This window comes from Melanotaenia boesemani, chromosome 21 (assembly GCF_017639745.1).
Source record: "Melanotaenia boesemani isolate fMelBoe1 chromosome 21, fMelBoe1.pri, whole genome shotgun sequence".
In the NCBI taxonomy this organism is placed as follows: domain Eukaryota; kingdom Metazoa; phylum Chordata; class Actinopteri; order Atheriniformes; family Melanotaeniidae; genus Melanotaenia; species Melanotaenia boesemani.
In genome coordinates this window covers 17,218,639-17,236,815 of record NC_055702.1, presented here as the reverse complement: position 1 = coordinate 17,236,815, position 18,177 = coordinate 17,218,639, and the positions used below count along the sequence as shown (strand labels likewise).

At 37.5% G+C, this 18,177-nt stretch overlaps 2 protein-coding genes across 2 annotated transcripts; both read left to right on the top strand.

The window, feature by feature from the left end:
* Window positions 1-2,312: 2,312 nt before the first annotated feature.
* On the top strand, window positions 2,313-8,792 carry stub1 (STIP1 homology and U-Box containing protein 1). The gene is made up of 8 exons (XM_041974074.1): window positions 2,313-2,449; window positions 3,169-3,398; window positions 3,594-3,792; window positions 5,482-5,647; window positions 5,769-5,844; window positions 5,973-6,029; window positions 6,705-6,821; window positions 6,932-8,792. The coding sequence occupies exons 2-8, from the start codon at window positions 3,285-3,287 to the stop codon at window positions 7,055-7,057; spliced, it is 855 nt and encodes a 284-aa protein (XP_041830008.1). The 5' UTR covers window positions 2,313-2,449; window positions 3,169-3,284; the 3' UTR covers window positions 7,058-8,792.
* Window positions 8,793-10,119: 1,327 nt separating this feature from the next.
* crp1 (C-reactive protein 1) lies at window positions 10,120-14,832 on the top strand. Its single transcript, XM_041974075.1, has 3 exons — window positions 10,120-10,228; window positions 10,339-10,417; window positions 12,314-14,832. Exons 1-3 carry the CDS (start codon window positions 10,226-10,228, stop codon window positions 12,922-12,924), a joined length of 693 nt encoding a protein of 230 aa, XP_041830009.1. The 5' UTR covers window positions 10,120-10,225; the 3' UTR covers window positions 12,925-14,832.
* Window positions 14,833-18,177: the final 3,345 nt, after the last annotated feature.

Below are 18,177 nucleotides of genomic sequence, written 5' to 3'. Positions count from 1 at the left end.
AACAGAGGCCCACCACAGTGGAGAATTACCGCCATTGTTTAACCCATTTGAACCTGAGGCTTCCTTAATGCTAAGGAGGATGTGTTCACCCTTTCTCTCTGCTCGGGCGTTTGGCGCTAAATAGTGGAGAACACTGCCAAATGCGAAAATGACTACACAAGCAGAAAGAAAGATCAGGCTCTATCACGAAGTGGCAGCTTTTTAGCTGTGCCAGAGGATCCAGGGAACTTCCTGGTCTTGTTGCCAAGGTTACTGGAAGCTCAGCCAGCTGGTGCAGCGGGTAGCCGTTGGGTTTGATGGAGGATGGCGAAGGATGACGGTTGGGATGTTAGACAGGAAGGGCAGATGAAGAGACAGTTTAAATGTAAGCAATTAGCACTTTGATTTTTTATAGTATGGAGTTTAGGGTGTTCCATTTGGCTTATATACTACATAAAAATACCCAATCCTTCCTATTTTCTAAAGTAATAGAAGCACTGTTATATCAACTGTTCACAGTGGATATAACACTAGTGAAAGTGTTAAGAGGATTATATTCAACTTTATGAATATTCTGCGAACTGGAGAGTTGTTTCAAACATTGTCTCCACCCCATTTACATCAGTTATTGAAGGCTTATACGTTCTTAGCCAGTTAGGTGGGTGTTCTGAGGGATCAGTGGTCCAGACTGCTGGAGATAGGTAAACACAGCTGGGGACACATAGCTTTGGTGAGTCTACAGCTCAGTGGACCTCCCCTTCACTCATTTATCAGTGTGTTTGCTCTAGGGATGTGTCCTAATCTTCACACATTTGTCTCTGTGCAAAGCCCTCACAGAGGCGCAACAGGCAGAGATAAAAGTGACCCTGTCCACAATCACAGTCTTGCTAATTCCTCCACTGCTAAACTTGAATGATATTTGTATTAAAAAAAGGCCTATTAAGGTCATTTATAGATCTCTTCGTGGGTGGGATAATATTGCCAAAGATCTTGACTGTGATCCTACTCTGCTCCGTGGATGGCATGGCACCTACGACCTAACGCTCAAACTACATTGTTTTAATCCACTTGCCAAAAAAGAATCCTTTTATGTTATTTTCAGTATTTTGGCAATCATTTTGCTGACGTCAATCATCAACTACAGGTTTACTTCTCAAAATTTGGGATTTTATGTGACTTTTGAGATGGGTGTCATTAGCTGTGCTTCAAGTAGATTCAGTAATCTAGAAAAAATGTCTGGTAGAACAACTTCTGTATCATTTTAGTTATTTTTTTCTTCTTTTTTTAATGAATGAACTTTTGCTTTTGTGTCAGGTTTGATGTATGAAAAAATGTTATGGTGGAGTGCCATCTAGTGGGGGTTATTTATGCACATATACACAGACAGACACATGCAGATACACAGACAAAACAAAAATAAGTAAAAGGAAAAAGGTGCGTATATATATATATGTATATATATATATATATATATATATATATATATATATATATATATATATATATATATATATATATATATATATATATATATATACCTTTGTCTTTATATATATATATATATTTATATTTATATATATATATGTGTGTGTGTGTGCGTATGTATGTATTTAGACTTAAATAGGTCTTAACTGTGTCTCAGTGACATCATGCTTTTTTTTTTTTTTCTTTCTTTCTTTTTGTGGGTTTTTTTTGTACATACTGTCTCTTACAGGCTCTTTTTTAGTGTAGCTGCTTCTGTATAAAACAGCATCAAACAGTGACAGAAACAGGTTGCAATAAAAAGGTTACTGTGAGCACTGTGGAGCATACAAAACAATGAAGTGTAAAGGGGGCACATCAAGTTGAACACAGACTGTTTTAAGTTTGTCCTTACGTCTGTCTTTGTGATTATGGATATGCTATGGATGCATGGATGGAAGGATGGATGGATGGATGGATAGATAGATAGATAGATAGATAGATAGATAGATAGATAGATAGATAGATAGATAGATAGATAGATAGATAGATAGATAGATAGATAGATAGATAGATAGATCCCATTATATAAATAATTCGAAATACTTTGTGTATTAGGATAAAAAAGGCTACAAGAAATAAATTGTATCTGTAAAAAATGTATGTAAAAGCTTAAAATGCACATTCTAATACATATTTTAGTTACAGTACTTACCGCCCTTGTCAAGTTTTTCAGTTTCTGAAATCTCTCTCTCTCTCTCTCTCTCTCTCTCTCTCTCTCTCTCTCTCTCTCTCTCTCTCTCTCTCTCTCTCTCTCTCACTATTGGTTTATTTTATTCAATGTTCTGCGTCCTCTCGGCTTCCGTTGATGTCGCGAACGAGCGCTTGACGTCAGCATAACAACAACCTGTCATGACAGTCCGTATGGGGGAAAAAAATAATCGATTAAAGATTTAATATTCAGTTAAATACACTCCTTTTCAACTGAATGTAAGAGTTCAGTTTGAAGGTAAGAGGTAGATTTCGTGTAGCTCAAGAAGAAACCCTACGTTTTGTGGAAATGGGCGACAGTGGGCTGTGTTGAAAATAGGCTAACATAGCAGTAGCTTATTTCTGTTTTCTAAGGTTACCTAGCGGTGTTGTGGTAAATGTTCAAACGATCAATTCTGACCACGATAGCTATAGTTCTAACACACCAGATGCAGCTTATTTTAGACTTTTGTAAGTATATTTAAAGCTAAGAGAGCTAAATTGTCCTTTACCTATCCGTTGCCCTGGTGTTAACCGTCAACATAGCTGATTACGCTAGCTTAGCTAACGTAGCATTGCAACGATCTCCTGTCAGCTGTTGACCAAAGTTATTGACATTGTCACTGTTTTTGTTTAAGTGTCAGCTACAGCTATATCATAAAATATAACAAAGACGATTGCATGTTCGTAGCACTCCTACATCATGTAAAGCTGTACGCATGAATAAGAATAAGGGCAGGAGTCTGTAATGTTTCCTAATGGCTAGTTGTGCTGCTCCTTTAGTTCCCACCGATGTCCGTCATGTGAATAGTTAAATCGCCGGCAGCCTAACTACCTTGCTGTATTTTTCAGCTGTGCGCACAGTCAGCGAATTAAACGAATGCCTTTTGGGTGGCATCAAGAAGCATTGTATCTAAATAACCCATGACGCGCATTGCAGTGAATATTACCTTTACATGCAATGTGTCTCTGATCTAGTGTGTGCGATCCAGGACGAACAGAACATTCTGAAACCTGTCATCTAGCCAGCCGAAGAGACGGGGAACAGGATAGGGAAGCAGGGCGAGGCGGGCCCCGCGGAGCCGGTGGAGAAGATGGCCGGCAGCCCGGAGAAGAGTTCCACCGCACAGGAGCTGAAAGAGCAGGGGAACCGGCTTTTCCTCTGCCGCAAGTACCAGGAGGCTGCTACTTGCTATAGTAAAGCTATAGTGAGTATCTTCCATTGTGTTATCAAAGCTGAGCATGCCTAAGTTAGAGTCTTTGCTAAAAATGAAAAATGAAATATAGTGTCCATGCATGTGAAATGGATGTTTTCATTGTTAATACAAATCGAAGGAATAATTGTGCCAATGTGCTATAATTTTACAGAGCATGTGTATTGTCTGTTATATTCTGTCTCCCAGAACCGTAATCCATCAGTGGCAGTATACTACACCAACAGGGCTCTCTGCCATGTAAAACTGCAGCAGTATGACAAGGCTCTGGCAGATTGTAAGCACGCCCTGGAACTAGACAGTCAGTCGGTTAAGGCCCACTTCTTCTTAGGCCAGTGTCACCTGGAGCTTGAAAACTATGACGAGGCCATTGGCAACCTGCAGAAAGGTCAGAGAAAACTCTTGGGGGAAATAGGGGATGGGGAAATGTTTCAGAGTTTTGTGGCTGTGTGCAAATGCACTTTTCTCATTCATTGCTTAATCTTGCTGATGTATTGCATTGTTTAAATGGAAATTCATGCATGTCCTTTTTTTATGCTTTGACGTTGTCCTGTCTCTGCTGTTGATCCATGAATGCAGTAGTTACTCATGTTGCATTCTCTATTCGGTGGTCTTTTTGTGAGAATTGTCAGAAGGAAAGATATCTAAAAGTCCAGTTCAACTCATATAAAGGCTGTGGCTGATGCTACTTGGATCCTCAGAACTAGAGACTAAGATTAGCCATTTACAATGCTGGTGCTCACAGCGGTCAATTTTAGAAGCGCCACGCCTTTAACTGATATTAATTGCTTCATCTATAACAGTTATACTTTTAACCATCTTAGCAGTTACATATTATTGCTTTGGTAATTAGACATTTACAGAAACCCCTAGTTGCTCTTTCATTTTAAAGCCAAGAATCACAAAATTAAGTCATGCTTAAAGGGGAGAAAACAATTTGTTTGAATATCTTTTTTTCCTTCTATTTTTTAAGGATTTTGACATCTTAGAAATAAACCCCTTAATCCAAACACCTCCAGTTCACATAAAATGGCAAGTTGTTTATGTGAATTGTCATTTCATTATCAAAACATCCATATTGCTGTTAAGGTAGAGAAAAAAATGAATGTGTTGTGTATTAAATCGGCGTATGCTCATTTGTTCACACATCTATGCACGCTTGTGTTGTTTCTTTAAATGTGGTTCACTTGAATTTTTTTATTAAATCATTTTATTTAACTTTTGAATTTTGTCATCAGCAGCTCTTGAATCATAATGTGGGAAGTTATATTAAATTGTCATTACAGTTCTTTATGCTGATCAAAAGTTAATTTAATCTCCTGAAGATAACATTTGCTAACATGTCTGCAAACTAGTTTTAGCAAATGGTGAACAGAGAGTTACTCTTACCAGAAATAATAGGTATTTCCTTTTTTTTTTTTTAGTTTTGAGATCATCATCTGACTCTTTGTGTTATCCTCATCTGAAAATAGTATCACAAGAGGTTCTGAATGATTTTTCTTTCAAGTGAACCAATAGATGAAAAAGAGAGAACAGGTTGGTTAGCTAACTAGAGACAGTCAGATGATAGCTCATGCAGATTTGTCCCCAATCTGCTTCGACGTAATGACGAGAACCTCCATTCGATCTCCAGCTCTCTCACTCGTTGATACACAAGCGCAAACCCAGCAGTCCTTGTTCTTTTCTCATTTAAAGGCATAAGGGGCACAAAAATGATAAATGCATGTGACCAAAAGGTTCCAGTTTGGAGCTGTCATGTTCTTCCAACCCCACTAAAAGTCATCCGTGGTCCAGTCGGCAAGACGTTTAAGTATGATGTGCTAACTGGAGAACATTTTTGCTTTATAGCGGCACTATAAAATAACGAGGAAACAAGTTAAACGACTGTTGTTGGTGTTTATGATAGTGGTGTTTAGTGTGTGTTGTTATACCAGTATTGATGCTGACTGAGTTGTTATGAGGTTAAATAAATAATGTGTTAATAAAACACATACAATTGTATCATAAAAAAAATCTATTTGATGGAAAATTGGTATGGGAAATATTATGATAAAAGTATTGTGTTTTTATTTTACAGCTTATAACCTGGCAAAAGAGCAGAGGCTGAATTTTGGAGATGACATCCCAAGTGCTTTGCGCATTGCCAAGAAAAAACGTTGGAACAGCATCGAGGAGAAGCGTATCAACCAGGAGAATGAGTTACACGCCTACCTAACTAAACTCATACTGGCTGAGAAGGAAAGGTGAGGCTGGGAAGTTTCCTGGTAGCGACTGGTGGTTTAATATTGCATTTGACTCAAATGACTCTGGCATGTTGGTCTTTGGGTGAGGCAGTACTTTGTAATACCTTTTATATTTTTGCAGAGAGCTAGAAGAATACAAAGAAAAACAGGATGACAATCAAAATGGAGGTGATGTTGCCAAGATTTCATCAAAGCATGTATGTTTTTTTTATTTACTTCAGCTATTATACTTAACCAGTGCAGACATTTTATGTTTAAAATGCAGTAAACACAAATAAATACTTGTATCATTTTTTTTTCTTAATCATGGAAATACCTGGCTAAGGACAAGTATTTAATGGACATGGATGAGCTCTTCTCCCAAGTGGATGAGAAAAGAAAAGTGAGTATGAAAAACATTTGTGCTACTTAACGTGTTGTTTCATGCTGAATGAGATTATCCATGTTTGCATCAGTCAAAAAGCGGAGTTACACAGACATGTTTACCCACATTATGTTTGCTAATTGTACACACAAGCCATATTCTTGTCTAAGGGAAAGGTAATTAACACACACCTAGTAGAATAAATGCCTTAATTTTATCTTTACTGCAGTTCTGCATTTTTTTTACAACCTATATGATACCAATGATGCAGATAAAAATGTACACTTAAGACAAGCAGCTAAGCAGTTTCTATGGTAACTGTTGCCGTCTGTTCACTGAGAATTTTTCTATGGATGGATGTTGACTTTCCTCAGGTAATAATCATAATTATCGGCTGATATGTCTGTCAGCAAAGTGTGCACCCTCTGTTTTTATCTGTAGGTGTTCAGTTCAGATTTGAGTGACTTTGAAAAACGTAACACAAATAAAGTTTTGAAAAAAATACTTAAAAAACAACTTATTCTTGGTGATGCTTTTGTGTAATATTTGATACAGAGTTGGGATGAATGCAGTTTGTAATTAAAATATGTGAACCCTGCAATATTTTTCTCTCTGTTCTGGTTGCAGTTGTGGTCATTTACCTTTATGTGATGTTGCAGTGCCTCAGTTTTGTTTTTTATTTTCTTTTACCAGAAGCGTGAAATCCCAGATTATCTTTGTGGGAAGATCAGTTTTGAGCTGATGAGGGAGCCCTGCATCACACCCAGTGGAATCACCTATGACCGCAAAGACATCGAAGAGCACCTACAGGTGAAATTATTTATGGCTTTGGCATGACAAATAAAGTAAATCTAAAACATATTGTATTCTGTTAACTGTACCTAAATACATTGAACTCTTCTTGTTTTACATCTGTGCAGCGAGTCGGTCATTTTGATCCAGTCACCCGGAGTCCCCTGACCCAGGATCAGCTGATCCCAAACCTGGCTATGAAGGAAGTTATCGATGCCTTTATCCAGGAGAACGGCTGGGTGGAGGACTACTGAAGAGACGCCTCCCTTTTCTCCTCCATACCCCAGTAATTACCGCAAAGCCTGGACAACATAAGACTATAGAGAACAGATCACCCCTTGCCTGGATATGTACCTTACACAAGCACGAAAAGCCAGTCTGTGGAATACAAACCGGGAGCCATGTGTCTTGGTCTGCCGCTTCCCCCCTCATTCTATCTTCGCTGTAAAACTTCCAGCTCCAAATCTCTAAGGCTCAGTGTTCATGGCCTGCTGCTCCCTTTAAGACCAGTTTACTCTTCTCTTTATGGTCCTTCCCTCTTTCATGCTGTTTCTCATCTTTTAAGCCTTGACTCCTTCCTGTACTCCAATTAGAGACCATGTTCTCAGGTCTCGCAGGCACCCTTCCTGCTTCATCTCTTTCACCGTCTTTCACTTTCTCTGAGTGCCACATTTCTTGGAAAGCACTGCACTCCAGTGTTTCACATATACCACCAATAATTAGAAAAAAAAGAAAGAAAAAATTTTGGTGGCACAATTCATGAAGACATCAACTTTTTATTTGGCATTTACTCCAGTATTTTCTAGGTAGTTTTTCATTAAGAAATGGAGCAACTATTGATGTACTGTTGTTGGAAGTGGTCACGAAAATGCCAAAACCTGTTCTAAACAATGGTAATTTGTTTGTATGCAAGTTTTTCATGATGAATAATAGAAAAGGGTCACTTTTCTACATAATGGTGGTGGGGCTTCGTACATACCATCCCATGTCACTTTACTGTAAGATTATGAGTAGATAGAAGAGTTTTTCTTTCTTTCCATATCAATCAAAACCCAGTACAGACAATTGAGATAAGTTGAATGTATGCATTGTGTATTTCTTTAGGTTTAGTGAACCTTCAGTAATCCAAGATGTTTTCTTCTTTATTATTATTTTTTTTTTAATCTGGACAATGCAAGGTTTTCCTGAAAAGCCTTGAACTGGAAAAAAAAAGAATGGCTGTATACAAAAACATTTTCTCATTGCTGGATAAAAATTCCAATCGTTTAAATGTTTAAACTTGATAAATGAGAGACATGAGCTGTTTTGGTGGTTGCTAAAACCTGCTTTAACAAATGGTCTGTGCTGTCTCTGCTGTTTATAGAAGCAAAAATGTACTGAGACATTGTGTGTGGCTCGTGCTGTGTGCCTGGATTGACAGTGGACGCTCACAATCGAGCATGAATTGAATTTACTTTGAACGATGGTTTGCATTTTTCTCACCTTTCGCTGATGCTTTTTCTCCTGAGAGTGTCATCAATATAAATGACCTCTCACAAGGATTTGAGGTCCAGTGGCGTCACTGCCCTGACCTCCGTCATAGAAATGCTGGAAGAGTTAAGGCCTTCTTATCTCATCCATACCTCGGTCCAAGTGTTTGCGTGCTGGCTGTCCGGCACTCTCTGTAAAACACATTTCTAGTTCAGTGCTTGTAGTTTACAGGTTTTCCAGCTGAATGTGTCTGTAATGAATTAGGCCTGTTGGTGGCCGTTTGTGTTGGGGTGCAGGCGGTGTATATAATTTGCTGGTGTTATACAGATTTTATTTCTTGACAAGATAGGGTTCTTTTTTTCTTGAGAAATCCTAGAGCTTGAGAAACTGTATTAAATGTAGATATGTTGATAACATAAATGCCCGATTCAATCTTCATTTGTTCCCATTAAACCTAGAACTTGGAGTTTGTTGTGGTGTTTGATGCGAGATGATCATTAAAGAGATACCAAGTATGAATGGAACTTTGCTGCTTATTAGAAATCTATTGATAGAACTAAAAGAAAAGGTACACTCTGCAATAAATGTTCATTTGTTCTAAAGTGACTGAACTAGTTAAGATGTGCTGTTGGGGCTAGTTATGTTGTAGATTTAACAATTATGGAGGAGCACAAATGCCAGAATGAATAAATCACAAAGCCTGTAATGAAATGTAGAAATGACATATTTTTGTTTTTTATTTATCTCTTTTTAAATTTCATTTATTTGTGTAATTTTGTGCTCTTTGGTAAAAAAAAAAAGACTTGTTGTTTCTAACCTGATCTGAAGCAGGATAACCCACTCCCTACTGACCTTACTACCATAATACAAAGAAAAACTTATAAATGTAAAAATAAATACCTAAATGAATGAAATAAAAACAATCTATTGATATTTAATTTTAAAAGAAAAGCACATTTCTTACATCAGTAATTCTTGAAGCATCTATAAATGCACACCATCTTACCACTTGTGACCTTTCTAAAAGAAATTTCCTTGTACACTTTGCAGCAAGTTTGGCACATTTATGCTAACAATTACAGTATAAATAAGTCTGCTGTTTCCTTTATTTATATCTAACAAGGCACCCCTAAAATCTGACTAGCCCCCAGGTGCCACTCCAAATATAGAAAATCAAATTCTAACAAATATTCAGTGTAAACGGACCTTTAAGCCTCAGATGTCCAAATAAAGGTGAATGCAGCATATAATGTACTTCTACAGTATATGTTCGACTAAATCAATGTCACTATGTTCTTGATCATTATGCAGCAACTTATATAGCATCATCTCACCAACTGCTTATGTTAATGAGAATATTTGTCAAAACTGCTCACATTTTAAAAAGAGGATCTAAAAGTCTTAAAATCACTAAACTGCACGAAGTTAAACGACCAGAAATGCTGAAGAAACACTTCAGTTTTAATAATCACTTAATTATTTCCTAAAATCCAGACCTCTTTTCGTAAGGTTCCATTTACATGTCTCACCCTTCTCCTGATCAGAACCTCTGCTTATTACAGATGCATATTCTAGATGTTACACTTTGCTTGTATTTTATTTTTTTTATCCTCTCTTCCCTAAAATATACAGTTATATTAAAAGGCCATGTTCTTGTTTGATCCTAACTTGCTGACAAACACATAATATTTAACTTTTTGTTATTTATAATTTATTTAAATTCCCCTTGTTGGAAACACTGCAGGCTGGTTTGATCACATAGATGAAAATGCGTGTGTGCCACAGTCACACGGACAGGCTGTGACCCAGCCTTCACACACCAGACCTATTGTCAGAGTGTCCATTAAAGAGCTGACATCACAGCCGGTACTAGGAGGGAAGAGGACTGGGCACGGGTTATTGGTGAGAGGGGCTGACTTAGCAACACAGTGGAACAACAAAACAACATCAAGATGGTAAGGTTTATTTATTATTTTCTGACCAAGAATTAATATAATTTGATTAGCATTTAGTTATTGATCTAGTAGTTGAACGCCTAATATGGATGTTCTGTGCATGTTTGTAGCACATCGACACAACGAGGATTGCTGTGCTTCTGCTTGGTGTAACTGTAATGAGTTCAACCTCCTTCTCAGCCACACAAGGTATGGATTTAAGAATGACTTTATTGTTAAAAACTGATAGTTTTGCATGAATTAATCTTTAGGTGAGAGCCACAATAAGAACATAAAAGGCAAAAAAGCACATTAAAGTAAAAAATTAATTCCAGAAATGATCATTTCCTCCAGAGAAATACATTTTTCCAAGCAGTAAAAGCTTTCATCTCTCCGCCTCTAAACTAGATAAATGGAAAGTAAATAAAAATATTTATTTAATTATTATTGCTGACTTTGCTGTCATGTTTATCTTTTTTTTTTAAATAGCTGTCTCTTGAATAAAAAGTAATAAGAGTTGAGCATTCAGCTTTAAAGGTAAAATCTTTGCCATTTTAATAGGTTTGGATCAAGTTTTCTTCAAAAAAGTAAAAAAGCATAAATTCTCAAAGACAGTATTTATTGTATCATTTAAACATCAAGTGCTCCATAAATATATTTGAATTTTAATGCACTATCATCTCTTGTTTAAACGTTCTGTTTTGTTTGTGCAGAGCAGCTTCTTTAGTTTATGCAGGCGAAGCTACCTTTAAACCCCACTAAAGACTTCTAACAGGATTTATATTTGGTCACTCAACAATCTCCTAGTAATCATCCCCAAACTATGTTTGGTTGACTTGTACCCTTGGGATTACACTTTTGCTTGAAAATAAAAATATTATCAGGCTTTATGCATTGAGGGCATTACATTCATCTTCTCTTTGCATATTCAAGCTGATTTTTATGAACCTTTTTTAACTAGAAACGTGGATTGGCATTGTTTCTGAACAGACAAAAGCTGCTTGTTGTTCTTATAATCTGCACTCTGTGACTTGTATGAGACATGACGTGTAATTTTTAGCATATATAATGGGGGCGCATGCACTCTGAAGTAATAAAGCCATTTTATAATAGTATAAGAATAATTGCATCATTATCCACTTGATTACTCAATTCAGGTAAAATGGGCCAAAACTGAATTTATCTAACAATGAAAACTTACACACGTTACTGAAATATCTCAACTATCAAAGTGTAACCATCAGGCAACCAAATAATTTATTTTAATTAGTCAACAGGGTCTCAAAAAACACTATGAGTGGAAATGGTTGAAAAAAATTAACAAGAAGATGAAAATGAACTCCTAATACTGCCTGCATTAGAGGAGGAGGTCGAAAGTGTCCAGCTAGGCTGTGATCTGCACACAGGACATTGTTTCTACACATGCATTCAGATATTTCACTGGTACATTAGTCAGCAAAGGCCTCAAAGAGGACTGACTTCTGACTTACTTCACTTGACTTCATTCCTATTGACCAATTAGGCTCCTCTTACATGGGATTTACGGAGATGAAAGACTGCATACCTGGTTGAGCTGCATTTGGGAGGCTGTGGTTGCTGCTTTAGTAGAAGTTGATCATAAACACATTTGGAAACTAAATCCATATATTGCAAGATATATCAATGACTGACTAGTATAGAAAATACATTTGCTACATATTTGTATCTTTACCTTGTTTGCATTGTACTTTCTTCAAGTCATTAATAACGGATTTGCTTTAGTAGGTTATTTTCAGACACCTCATTTTGTGTATAATAATTTAAATCCCTTTTACCGCTGCCTCTTTGGAGTAAAGACATAATTTGTCTGTTATGCAGCTCTTTTATTTATATAATCATTTATGTATTTATCTATTTATCAATGAATTTTTCCCATAGTGATACAAAGCATAATTATATAGTAGCCTGGAAACAAATATATGAATACATACATAAATACATAAACAAATTAATTAATTAATAGGTCAATTGAAACTTAAACGCAAGTAAATTTGCCTGAATAAAAAATCTTTAGTTGTTTTAAGTGTTCACGCTGACAGAGATATCTTGTGATCTTGTGACCTCCAGTGGGTCTGAGTGACAAAGTCCTGGTCTTCCCCTACGAGACGGACTTCAGCTTCGTGGCCCTGATCCCGCAGAAGGAGATGGCACTCCGGGCCTTCACCCTCTGCATGCGTGTGGCCACCGAGCTTCCGGAGGAGCGGCAGATCATCCTGTTCGCCTACCGCACCGCTGACTACGACGAGCTAAACATGTGGCGTGAAAAGGACGGACGCATCTCCTTCTACCTGAGCGGTGATGGAGTCTTCTTCCACTTGCCTCCGCTCACCACCTTCCGGACCAGCCTCTGCCTCACCTGGGAGTCTCGCACCGGCCTCGCTGCTTTTTGGGTGGATGGGAAACGCAGCACATACCAGGTGTATAAACCCGGTCACAGCATCCGCCCCAAAGGCACCGTCCTGCTGGGGCAGGACCCAGACAAACACCTGGGAGGGCTGGAGGCCGGGCAGAGCTTCGTGGGGGAGGTGACTGATCTGAATATGTGGGACTCTGTGCTTTCTAGGAGCATGGTCCAGGCCTGGCACTATGGACACAAAGTCCCTAAGGGAAATATTTTCGACTGGGCCGCCATGGAGTATGAGCTGAATGGGAACGTGATGGTGGTAGATGATGATTGACTCGATGTGGAGTCCAACTCAGACAGGGGTCAGACTTTGGAGGTGGGTGTTGGACTGATACTGATGTGTTTTGGTCTTCTGTAGCTTCGGATCTGTTGTTCCATTCATTCCGCAAGTCTCTGTTTGAACTACATGAACTGTAACTATTTATTTATTCTCTGGAGCACAACACACATTCAGTTAAGATGAGCATTGCTTATTAATCACTAAAACTTTGGCTTCACCAGTGACCCACCTAAAGCTTTTTTTCTGCTTACTGTTAGAACAGAGTGGCATATGAAAACTAAACTCTGTTTTAAGCAAATATGAGTGGAAATTGACAAAGATGAAATGCGTTGTTTTTCTAGCCATTTTAATATGATTAAAATGTTATTTTGTTGGTTAAAGTTTGAGTGGGAAAAAAAGGAAGGAGGTGCCAAGTAAAAGTTCGTTGTCCATCATATAACTTTTTACTGTTAACTCAGAAAGGCCACACAATACCAGTTTTAATACTTTATAAACATTTGTAAGCAGCTGCCCAAGACTGAACAATCTGAGCATGCTCACAAATACGAGGCTACAAAAACTGAATTTAATTAATGAAACTGCATTTATTCCATTTAACAGAAATGGTGGCGGATATGATGAGTTCTATCAAAGACAGCTGATAGGAGAGACAAAATTACAGGAAGCTCCCAGGAAGCTTTTAACACCAATGAAGCATGAGCTTTAATCTCAAAAGAGATTAAATGAACTGATTAAGAGTTTTTTACAACTAGTTAATTATCTAGAGCAATGCACCATCTCGAGAAGATGAAGCTAAATGATTTTAAATAACCCTCTTTCCCCGAAATTTAATCATCATCCAAACCTGAATAGATCTCAGATGAACTGTGCATTCATGTCAACCCAAGAATCTTTCAGGAGTTGAAGCTTGTTGCTGTTAGAAAAAGTGAAGATCCCTAAACAAGTAAAGAAAAAATCTTTAGCTGCTTCAAAAATCTTGAAAGTTTATGTAACATGGCAAAAAAAAAAACAAAATAATAATAATAAAAAGGCTGTCAAAACTTGTGCTTTCTGCACTTTACCTTCTTTTGTTTTTTAAACTTTCAAACTATAACCCATGAAAGTAAGAAGCTCACCTTTATGACTTCTGGGAAATCAGGTCAACTTTACTCACTTTGCAGTTCACAATAACAAGAAGTTACTTTTGCAAATGTAGTAGAAAATAAAAGTTGATTTTCCAGATGTATCCACAGGGTGGCGCTCTGCACTTTGTCACATTACACAGCACCTTGCCTGAAATTCTGTATAATCATGCATTCATCCACTTAGGTGATTTTACACAATAACTTTTAAACATTTTTAAATCAGTAAATATATATAAACAAACCATCACAATCCTGATAAAATTGTTTTAATTTGCACTGTGAAGACAGTAAAAAACAGTCAAATGATAAAAACATCATGATGCCACAATGTAACAACAAAGACATGATAACAGCTATTTATAACATGTAGTTAAATTTAAAAAAATGCTGTGATTTTTAAAATATCACTAAAATACTTAGAATTATATAAAGCTTTATAACCATATTTCTAAAACCTGCTTTCGTCCAAATTTGTCAGAGCACATTTTTTTGACAAACGCCATTGATGATAAAAATGTTAAAGGAGACATTGAAACAGCAAACATGGAGCGGGTGTGTTATTCTTAACTGCAGACGTGATGGTTTTAGCTGCACTGTGAGACAGAAAGCTATTATCTTGTTTAAAATCCTCTGCCGTAATGTTGCATTCGGTTTGCACACTCACTCATGAATTTTCCATGTTTTAACTGATGTAAGAGCGCTTTTGGGCCTGAAATAAAAACTCACCATGTGCATGACTAATATTGTTTGCTATTAAAGAGATTACTTTGTCTTTGAACTTGTGCAACTTCTTCATCCAAATTGTCTTTTAAACATATTGCAGAACATTTGTCTAAAGAAGATAGACTCAATTATTCACTTTTTATTTAAGAATGATTTTTAGGAATAAATTTTTAACTTTATTTGTAGGAGTTTTACCTTTAGCTGCTGGTAGAACAGATATATTATTGGTGATTCATTAAACATGTGGCAAAAAGGAAAGTATAACAAAGTTTTTCTTGACTAAAAGGGGTCATGCTCACTTTAAGTTCTCCATGCTCCAGTGGTAAAATGTCAATTTTTAAACTACTAGAGAAGTGATTTAAGTACAGGAAGATTTTTCCTGTAGAATTTAAAAATGGACATTTCTCCCCTGGTGCGTAGGTAAAAAAAAAATTAGACTCTCTTTCCTCATTTCTCCATTGTTCCTTAACAAGCCATGGCAAACAAATACAAGACATTTTACTTGCAGAAATCAAGGCATATGAAGTTGCTTCACTAACAAAGGCCCCTCAGAACAGGCTTAGGGTCAGATTTTCTTCATCCAAGTGTAACAGTAACCCTGTGTGCCGCCTCCGTTCGTCTCCATGACTCTGTGCACTCATCCTCCCTGCCTGAACCAACATCATGACCTCCTCTAAGAAACGAAGGAGAAGTTTTCAGTGCACAGCCCGTACAGGCTTCCTTCAGGGTGGGAAAGTGGTGCGTTTCCAATGTGTGTTTGTTCTGACCAAATCACCCGTCGGCGCTCTTGCAGCAGCTAAATAAGGAGAAGGAAGGGCCAATGAGTTCTGACTGCGGGTCAGCAGCCAAATGTTCCACCTTCTTGGATGTTGCAATGCATCAATCGCAGTGCCCACTCACTGTGTAGTAACACCTTTGTGGACCATCTGCCCAAGCCTGCCTTCTCAGCCCTCTGGTATACACACAAAGACACACAAACACACACACACACAGAAAACCATTATTTCCTTCTTTTTACATCCCTGCCAATGAGCAGTATCAATTCTTCATACATAACCAGACAAAACTTTTAACATAAAGATTCTTTATGACTTTTGACTTAAACAGAAATGCATTTTTAAAATCCTGTAAATAGTGGCTACAATAAAAATATTTAATCTGAAAAGAAGAAAGAATTGCAACACTGCACACTTTCATCTCTGTACCAAAAAGGGACTTTTAAATATGTAGCATAAAGTCAAAATCACTGGTTTCCTTACTGAATGGATAATTATTCCCCGTGTCTCTGTGTTGCATGTATAATCCAACTGAGCAAACAGTTGCAGGGCTCCTTGTTCTGCTTGCGGACAGGACTGCTAGTGTGGGCCCATGAGATCTGCATATTGGCCCATGGTGATGTAAGCTGTCGGAGGCAAGGCGGTGCCGCTGACAGTGTGTCCATGCGTGTGGAGCTGGTGAAAATGTTTTCCACGCGAGAGGAGATCGGCTGCAAGAGGGAGCCCCGCGTGAGCCGGCGAGGGGAGACAGAAGGATGGCCGTTCTGGATTCCTTCGAGCAACTCCAAATAGATTTCCAGGCAAAACATATTTGCATACGCAAGACAGTGCTACGAGCTATCTGAGTGAGCTGTGGTATGTGTGCACTGAACAGATGGATAATTTTTTTAGGGCTTTCTTGCAGAAATTTTAACTAATTATAATGAGATCTTGGTGTGCTTTTAATCCATAAGGTTCAAAGAGAATAATCTGGATCAAGTTGCTCTTATTTATCAGCTTTAGTACAAGATAGGTTAACCTAAACAGTACAGAAAATTCACACTTAATCTGTCAGAAGGGTTGAAATTTGCTCTTGAATTGTACAGTATAGTTTTGATTCACACTCAAATCTATTGTAAACACTAAAAAACTGATAGACAGATGAGGATATGACCTGAATCCCAGGTTACTCCTTCACTTTGCTGCACACTATTTCTTTTTCTCCTAGAGGTTGTAATCTGCCCATGCGGTCGCTCGTCCTTCCCCTCTGGGCTGCATGAAAAATTCACCAAGGCTTCCCATTAGAGTCAGTCTGAATCAGGGAGCAGGCGTTACATTGGTCACTCACATGACACTTTTATCACTAGCCGTTTAGCAACGCAAATGTTGCCTTTATAAAACACAAAATCACAGCAGAGGCTGCTTTTTTAGTCACACATCGAGCTGAGCGTGTTTTGCTCTACATTCTGATGCAAATGCAACCACCAGCAGCACTGAATTGTTAAAAATATATAGACTGCACGCTTCTCGGTGCAGGATTTCCACACTGATGGTGCGAAACCTGACCTTTCCTGGGTGTGAGTTTTAGAACAGTTGGCTGTGTCCGGTGTGATCCCTCCAGGCAGGAAGGCTAACACTGCACTGTCTACCTCTGAGCCTGCTGCATGTCCTGCGTCAGAAAGACTTACAGTGTAACAATGCGAGAAGGTGGCAGAATAAGAGGGACAAAAACTCTGTTGAAAAGCTAATTTCATAAAAAAAATAATTTTAGGAACCATATCAGAGTGATATGGTCATTTTTAAGGCCACAACCTTTGCTTTAATTTCATAAGGTTTGTTGCTAAATAAAAAACAAAAGAAAGAAAATTTCAGTGTAAACTGAATATGGGGCAGAGCATTTGAGAGCATTTAAAATGAGCTTCGGCAGCATAAGACTTAAAGTAAGAAGAAGCCTGTCAAATAGAGAAAGATGACTTTATTTCAGACCTTATTTGAAACTGAAATAAAATTAAGTTAATACGTCTTCCTTTTTTTATTCTATTACCCCTGACACATTTGAAAAGTTTTTTTTCACATGCGTTTGTAGCCTGACTTTAAAGTTATTTGAGTGAAGAAAATACTGGGTTGCATATAAAAAATACAGGGCTGAATTACCTTATGAAAAAAAAAAAAAAAAAAAAAACAGGATTGGATGGTTAACGTGGACATGAGACTAAAATGTGAAATTCATGTGTCATATGTCAGTATTTTTTATTATTATTATTTATTTATTTATTTTACTGTTTTTTAATGTTTTCTCTGTGTCCCACAAACTTTGGAGAAACATATTACAAGTTCATTTGTTTACCACCTTTACCAGATTTCTTCCTAAGCTAACAATGAATAAAAAACTAACTAAGTGGGCTGTATGGTGGTGTCATGGTCAGCATTTTTGAATATTCATCCTGATTAAAATGTAAAACTAAGTTGCCTATTAACTAATGAAATGTTGTCATTACTGTAACTACAGTTGCTCATGTCACTTAGAAAATTTCTATTCATCATAATGATGTGTTTTATATGTTTACAACAAAATATTTCAATTTTATCTTCATGCAGTTTCACAGTTAATGTTTTGAAAGTGAATGAAAACAGTGCAGGGGGAT